Source organism: Mizuhopecten yessoensis, unplaced genomic scaffold, assembly GCF_002113885.1.
Source record: "Mizuhopecten yessoensis strain PY_sf001 unplaced genomic scaffold, ASM211388v2 scaffold8605, whole genome shotgun sequence".
In the NCBI taxonomy this organism is placed as follows: domain Eukaryota; kingdom Metazoa; phylum Mollusca; class Bivalvia; order Pectinida; family Pectinidae; genus Mizuhopecten; species Mizuhopecten yessoensis.
Genome location: NW_018407631.1, coordinates 15,941 through 24,580, shown reverse-complemented (window position 1 = coordinate 24,580; position 8,640 = coordinate 15,941). Strand labels below are relative to the sequence as shown.

The 8,640-nt window shown below is 37.8% G+C and overlaps 1 protein-coding gene across 1 annotated transcript in view; it reads left to right on the top strand.

Annotated features, from left to right (window-relative positions):
* Positions 1 to 5,373, top strand: part of LOC110456272 — a 21,675-nt gene extending 16,302 nt beyond the window's left edge. The window contains exon 8 of the mRNA XM_021506891.1: positions 560 to 5,373. Within this exon, the coding sequence (XP_021362566.1) occupies positions 560 to 4,293 (3,734 nt within the window). The 3' untranslated portion in view covers positions 4,294 to 5,373. The remainder of the gene's footprint in view (positions 1 to 559) is intronic.
* Positions 5,374 to 8,640: the final 3,267 nt, after the last annotated feature.

Sequence of the window (8,640 nt, the reverse complement as noted above, 5' to 3'; positions counted from 1 at the left end):
AGGGGGTATGTTACAGGGGTAGGGGGTATGTTACAGGGGTAGGGGTATGTTACAGGGGTAGGGGTATGTTACAAGGGTAGGGGGTATGCTACAGGGGTAGGGGGTATGTTACAGGGGTAGGGGGGAGGGGGTACTTATATTTTAGAGAGACATGTTCTTGTTTGCATGGCCAGTAATAAAATTCATACATTGTAATCTTTTACTTTTCATAATCTAATCTTGATTGATTTGACTTGGTTTAAATCAAGTTGGATTGTACTGTATTCATCTCTGAAATTTAAGTACACCTTGTCATATTTATTTTTAAATCATAAGGAAATTTACTTTGATACATTTATTACTTGTTGTAAGAGATTGATATTGCTATGTGAAGAAACTCATATGGGCATTCAGATATTGTCTTTTTTTTTATTGTTAATTGATATTTAGATGTATGACCTGCTTTCATTGGCATCTGCTTCTAGCATTGTTCAACAGCTAAAACATATGCACGTTACTATTGGTTGTTTAATAGTTTGAGTACCTAGACTTTATTTCAGTGGTATTGTTATTCTTTCAGATGCAGCAGAAGCTACCATTACCAAGTACATGGATGACTATAAGGAAGTCCTTGTGGAGAGGAGGGAGGGCATTAAGGCAGTGCTTCAACGTCTAAAAGATTACAACATGGCCGTTATTACTGGGGTAACAGGGGAAGGGAAGACAACTTTAGCAGCACACATATTGAAAGCCCTTAGGGATGGTAAGCTTGATTCAGCAATTGAAGCAAAAACACCACTACAGATGTTAAATCCTGAAGATTGGACAGCAGTGGTAGATGCAAATGCTAAAGAAGGTATTGTGGTTTTTGTAGATGATTTATTTGGAACATCTAATTACCAAGTAGATCTACTTAACAGATGGAAGGCACTTTTCAGGGAAATAAACCAGTGCTTAGAAAAGAAAAAGGTCATGTTGCTCTTAACCTCCCGCACCCACATTCTAACAGATGCCAGACGCGATGCAGGTGTCACAGATGACAACATAGATCATATTCTATCAGGAAAGAAAGTTGTTGATATCACATACAAATACCAGCTCACACCTGAAGAACTACAAAATATGTTAGGGAATTACTCTATCCTTCACAAAAGAGAGAATGACTTCAAGTACAGTATACCCTCTCAGACACAAAATAGGTCTATTGGGTTTCCACAAGTATGCAGTCTATTCTTTAACGATCCCCAATTATATGAAAAGGGTCAGAAGTTTTTTGAGAATCCAGATATACTACTTGAAATGGTGATAAAGAAAATGAGTAAATGTGAGCCAAATAAATACTTTGCCCTGGTTTACTGCTTTTTACAGCAAAACCAAAGAGTTGACAGCAGAGACCTGAATCCCCTTACTATGCCTAAGGACGAGGGGAAAATGTTGAAGGTCTATGCAGATGTATGCGGTGTGGATAGTAATAATCCTACAGCTGTACTAAAAAAGGCTTTGTTTTCCTTGACAAGGACCTATCTCAGCAAATATGACACAGTTTACACATTCAGTCATGAATCAGTTGCAGAAAATGTTTGTCTGGTGTTTGGTTCAGTAAATCCACAGATAACACTACAGAAATGCAGCAACCGTGTTATTCTGGAGCTTTTGGATTTGTCCCAGGCTGATCGACCAACCCTTCCATGCATGCATGTACCAGAAACCTGCTTTGATGTATTGTCACTGAGGATTTATGAAATGCTCACAAAAGGTCACATAATAAGTTGGAAACCAATCACATTAGCATCATTTCCTAGATTCACAAACAAAAAGTTTGCAGACCATTTCTTTGAGTATCTGTCAAAACACAAGCTGATACAAGAAGTAATCACTGTTCATGATAATGGTCAGAGTAGTCTACTTTCAGCTTGTGCAAACAATGTGGCTTTTTTGTCAGCATTATACCGGTCAAAAGTTGACCTTGATATGATCAGTCAACTCGGGGCTCTCCGTTTTACCGCCTGTATACAAGAAGCATTGCTCCTGGCCATTGAGTGCAAGAACACTCAGTCTATTGAACTGTTACTAAACCAAGGAGCAGTTTTCGACACTTCCTGTCTTAGATCTGCGCTCAGGTTCCAAAATGATCAAAACTTCATGAAAACAGTCTTGTTTGGAAATATCTGGACATCATCTGAACTTGAAGAATCAAGGATTTTTAGAGACCCTAAGATATTACAAAAAATCAGGTGCAATGTTTCACACAGATTGTGTAATATACCACCTCTCCATACAGAAAGACAGCAAGAACAAACGAAACAAACGATAAATGACGCGAAACATGGGAATTATTTCCATTATATGTTTTCAGAGCTTCTAGCTACAGCACCAAAGAGTGAAAAAAGGGTGTTGCTTCTCAAATTGCTTCTGGAGTGGCAGGGAAAGAAGTTGAGTGATGTAATCTGTATCAGAAGAACGCTTGGAAGTCTTGATGCTGCTTTGATCCAACATGCATTACATCGATGTGATGCTGATACAGTTAGATTCCTGGTATTGTCTACCAAACTCACAGATGACCAGCTTGATACCATGCTGTTACAGCAAGTTCACCTTGGAAACCTGACTAATATAGAAATTTTATGCAAAGCAGGTGGTAGGTTTAGCCATGACGATTTTATCAAAAGATCAGGGTCTTGTGGCAATTTTGTGTCTGAAACTGTCAGCATTATGGCAACTTTCGGACAGTTTTCGGCAGACATTCTCTCCGCCGCTTTGAAATCGGCACTGAGGTCAGGGACGAAAAATACTATCAGCGCCCTGCGAGACAAAGGAGCAAAATATGATTTAGATGATGACACAATTCAAAAGGTTGTGTGCAGAAGAGATATGGATGTCATTCAAACTATCTTCGAGTATATCGACAAGGTCCATGTTTCTATTGCACTCAATGCAGCTGTTCACTCTGGACTGCCAATACTAGTACAGAACTTGTTTTCACGAGGAGGGAAATTCAGCGAAGATGCTTTGATTGCGGCTGTTTGTAGAACATCTGAAGTTTTCGAAATGGTTAAGATAGTGACAACTTCAGGAAAATGGTCCGGTGATGATTTTACAAGAGCTCTTTCTAAAGCTGTTGAAATATGCAGATCAGATGTAGTCAGCTATCTGCATGGAAAAGGAGGACAATTCAGTGACGTGAGCTTACTGAATGTCCTAGAATGGAATGTGGAGCATCGTGTACAGGCAGACTCGATCCGATACATGTTAGGTGCCAGAGAGTGGTCAGAACATCAGATACGTACCGCATTGGTAGAATGTGTAAAGAAGCTGTTTGTCCCCGGGGGTAGTGGAAAGAATAACTGGCCTGCGTTTGAGGAACTGATGATGTATAATGTGAAACACATTCCAGTTGAGCTAAAAGACGTTGAGAAAAAGAAAATCGACATCATTGACATAATCATCAAAGTACTAGAGAAACAGCAGCGTTCAAACCACGATGTTTTGGTAGATATTCTAAACAGAAGTGTGCAACACGGCCGTATGGACATGGCTGCTCATCTCATTGAGACAGGCAAAGTATGCGGTGACGACTGCTTGGTTGATTCCGTATGTAGTGAAGGTGTCCAGGGCAGTGATAAGCTGAAGCTGGTCAGACTGGTCCGAACATCACGTAATTGGTCAGATATCGTACAGACACATGCTCTTGACAAAGCACTTCAGTGTGGATACGAAGACATTGTCATGTTTCTGCATGAGAATGGTGCCAAATTTGGTGAGGAGAGTATTTCGCATGCTATACCAGTAAGCTCTCAGATTAATAAATCTTTCCCTTTGGTAGAGTATGTTCTGCGATTCCTGGACGACTGCAGACCATCACATACGTCATTGTCAGCTGCACTGGTGAAGACCATAGACTGTGGCTATTACCAACTAATGGTTGATCTACACAAATTGGGAGCAAAGTTTCCGGACGGAAGTCTGCTGCAAATAGTCTGTAAAAGGCGGAAAAGAGTGAAGGCAGTAGAATACGTGTGTAAATCTCGACAGTGGCCTTCAGAAGAGAGGAAGGAAGCACTGTTTGAAGCAGTAAAGTTTGGTGATTTACAAACGACTAAATGCATTGTCGGTATCGGTGCTCGGTTCTTTGATAAATGTTTGACAGAGACAATGGAAAGGGAGATGAAGCCTACACATCGCCTTTGCATGATCAAACTTATCATTTCTGGTCAGAACATATCTAAAGAGGAGATAAACAGAGCCCGGATCAAGGCAACCTCACGATCAGAAGTAAACGTTAATGCTTTTCTCCAACAGCTCAACACAGTATAACTTTGCGTTGAAGAGCAATTAAAAAAACCCAGCAATAACTATTAAATATGATCTTTTTAGATATCTCGTACTAAATCTTTACACAACAAGGTCAGATGTCTTCCCTTTCAGAATTCCTGTTGTGTAAACGATGTCTTACAAACATCTATACAAACCCCTGTTTATCACAGTAGCATTGCTCCTGGTGTCCAGCCTTAGTGTGTCGTGACGTGAACTTTAACGCTGGAGGTACGAAAACGTGAGAATTGTTTTGATCATTGTTTAGTGCTATCGATGAACGCATGCATGTTCAATGAAGTATAAAGTTCATGAAAGAATAAAGGAATTAATAAAGGAATAAGGAAGATGGTTAAATGGTGGTTAAATTGATGAAATATTTGTTTTATAATATCTTTAAATACAGTTTATAAGTACCTAATAATTAGGGATATACCCGTCCCTACATTGATCATGGAAGTTCATTTGTTTTACACGAGTACCGGTGTACAGATATACATATTTGAATGATGTATGTTTGACCTTTGTAAATACCCTTGTTTATTAATCAAAAAGCATTAAGTTTATGTTTTGTGTGATGATTAAGTTAATCTTTAGAATTCCATAGCATTTTACTCCTGTTTTGAATATCAAATTCTTGATAAAATGCTTGAACAAGACTGATAACTTTCTTTTTGGTAATTTTGTTTCAAAGTGGTTTTGAAATAAACATTTCAATCATAACCTTTAACGCAGATAATCTATATATCCAATAGGTCACTGCTGTAAGTTTACTTTCTTTTTGTAATATTTCATGAATTGTAGTCGTGCACCTACGCTTACCTTTTCAACCCCGCTATCTATGTTGCTTTTACAAACATATTATCCATTTTTATAGTTCTAGTATATGTGCTTCTGTGCAGAACAATATTTGACCTTTCGTATTGTTTTCTACTGTAAAAGTGAAAAGCAATATTCAATCTATTGTAATGCTTACTATTGTAACAGTGCAGAACAATATTTAATATATTGTGTTGTTTACTACTCTAACAGTGCAGACAATATTTAATTTATTGTATTGTTTTCTACTCTAACAGTGGAGGCAATATTTAATTTATTGTATTGTTTACTACTTTAACAGTGGAGACAATATTTAGTAAATTGTATTGTTTACTCCTCTAACAGTGCAGACATTATTTAATATATTGTGTTGTTGCTACTCTAACAGTGGAGGCAATATTTAATTTATTGTATTGTTTTCTACTCTAACAGGGGAGACAATATTTAATTTATTGTATTTTTTACTACTCTAACAGTGGAGACAATATTTAATTTATTGTATTGTTTACTACTCTAACAGTGGAGACAATATTTAATATATTGTATTGTTTACTACTCTAACAGTGCAGACAATATTTAATATATTGTATTGTTTACTACTCTGACAGTGCAGACAATATTTAATATATTGTACTGTTTACTACTCTAACAGTGGAGACAATATTTAATATATTGTGTTGTTTACTACTCAACAGTGGAGACAATCTTTAATATATTGTGTTGTTTACTACTCTAACACTGCAGACAATATTTAATATATTGTACTGTTTACTACTCTAAAAGTGGAGACAATATTCAATATATTGTATTGTTTAATACTCTAACAGTGGAGACAATATTTAATATATTGTATTGTTTTCAACTCTAACAGTGCAGACAATATTTAATATATTGTATTGTTTAATACTCTAACAGTGGAGACAATATTTAATATATTATATTGTTTACTACTCTAACAGTGCAGACAATATTTAATATATTGTGTTGTTGCTACTCTTACAGTGGAGACAAAATTTAATTTATTGTATTGTTTTCTACTCTAACCATGGAGACAATATTTAATATATTGTGTTGTTGCTACTCTAACAGTGGAGACAATATTTAATATATTGTATTATTTACTACTCTAACAGTGGAGACATTATTTAATATATTGTATTGTTTACTACTCTAACAGTGCAGACAATATTTAATATATTGTGTTGTTGCTACTCTAACAGTGGAGACAATATTTAATATATTGTATTATTTACTACTCTAACAGTGGAGACATTATTTAATATATTGTATTGTTTACTACTCTAACAGTGAAGACAATATTTAATATATTGTACTGTTTACTACTCTAACAGTGGAGACAATATTTAATATATTAATATATGCCTGTAGCATGCTGGGATAAAGGGCTACCAAGTTTGTTCAAATGAATGACCTTGACCAACTTTCAAGGTCACAGGGGTCAAATGTCGTAAAATCTTCAAGCGACTTCTTATCAATAAGCAAAAGGGCCAGGGAACTGAAATTGGGCCTGTAGCATGCTGGGATGAAGGGCTACCAAGTGTGTTTAAATGAATGACCTTGACCAACTTTCAAGGTTACAGGGGTCAAATGTCGTAAAATCTTCAAGCGACTTCTTATCAATAAGCAAAAGGGCCAGGGAACTGAAATTGGGCCTGTAGCATGCTGGGATGAAGGACTACCATGTTAGTTCATGACCCACTTTCAAGGTCACTGGCGTCAGATGCCTAAAAATCTTCAAACAACTTCTTCTCAATAACCAAAAGGCCCATGGTACTGATATTGGGCCTGTCGCATGCTGGGATGAAGGGCTACCAGGTTTGTTCAAATGAATGACCTTTACCCACGTTCAAGGTCATTGGGGTCGGATGTCTTTAAAATCTTCAAACAACTTCTTCTCAATAACCAAAAGGCCCATGGTACTGATATTGGGCCTGTCGCATGCTGGGATGAAGGGCTACCAGGTTTGTTCAAATGAATGACCTTTACCCACGTTCAAGGTCATTGGGGTCGGATGTCTTTAAAATCTTCAAACAACTTCTTCTCAATAACCAAAAGGCCTAGGGTACTGATATTGGGCCTGTAGCATGCTGGGATGAAGGATTACCAAGGTAGTTGAAATGAATGACCTTGACCAACTTTCAAGGTCACAGGGGTCAAATGTCGTAAAATCTTCAAGCGACTTCTTATCAATAAGCAAAAGGGCCAGGGTACTGAAATTGGGCCTGTAGCATGCTGGGATGAAGGATTACCAAGTTAGTTGAAATGAATGACCTTGACCAACTTTCAAGGTCACAGGGGTCAAATGTCGTAAAATCTTCAAGCGACTTCTTATCAATAAGCAAAAGGGCCAGGGTACTGAAATTCGGCCTGTAGCATGCTGGGATGAAGGATTACCAAGTTAGTTCAAATGAATGACCTTGACCAACTTTCAAAGGGCAAAGGGGTCAAATGTCATAAAATCGTCAAACGACTTCTTTTCAATAACGAAAAAGCCCAGGGGACTGATATTGGGCCTGTAGCATGCTGGGATGAAGGACTATCAAGTTTATTCAAATGAGTGACCTTGACGAACTTTCAAGGTCACAGGGGTCAAATGTCGTAAAATCTTCAAGCGACTTCTTATCAATAAGCAAAAGGGCCAGGGTACTGAAATTCGGCCTGTAGCATGCTGGGATGAAGGATTACCAAGTTAGTTCAAATGAATGACCTTGACCAACTTTCAAAGGGCAAAGGGGTCAAATGTCATAAAATCGTCAAACGACTTCTTTTCAATAACGAAAAAGGGCCAGGGTACTAAAATTGGGCCTGTAGCATGCTGGGATGAAGGATTACCAAGTTAGTTGAAATGAATGACCTTGACCAACTTTCAAAGGTCAAAGGGGTCAAATGTCATAAAATCTTCAAACTACTTTCTTTCAATAACGAAAAAGGGCCAGGGTACTAAAATTGGGCCTTTAGCATGCTGGGATGAAGGACTACCATGTTAGTTCATGACCCACTTTCAAGGTCATTGGCGTCAGATGTCTAAAAATCTTCAAACAACTTCTTCTCAATAACCAAAAGGCCCATGGTACTGATATTGGGCCTTTCGCATGCTGGGATTAAGGGCTACCAAGTTTTTTCAAATGAATGACCTTTACCCACTTTCAAGGTCATTGGGGTCGGATGTCTTTAAAATCTTCAAACAACTTCTTCTCAATAACCAAAAAGGCCAGGGTAATGAAATTAGGCCTGTAGCATGCTGGGATGAAGGACTACCATGTTAGTTCATGACCCACTTTCAAGGTCACTGGCGTCAGATGCCTAAAAATCTTCAAACAACTTCTTCTCAATAACCAAAAGGCCCATGGTACTGATATTGGGCCTTTCGCATGCTGGGATGAAGGTCTACCAAGTTTGTTCAAATGAATGACCTTGACCAACTTTCAAGGTTACAGGGGTCAAATGTCGTAAAATCTTCAAGCGACTTCTTATCAATAAGCAAAAGGGCCAGGGTACTGAAATTCGGCC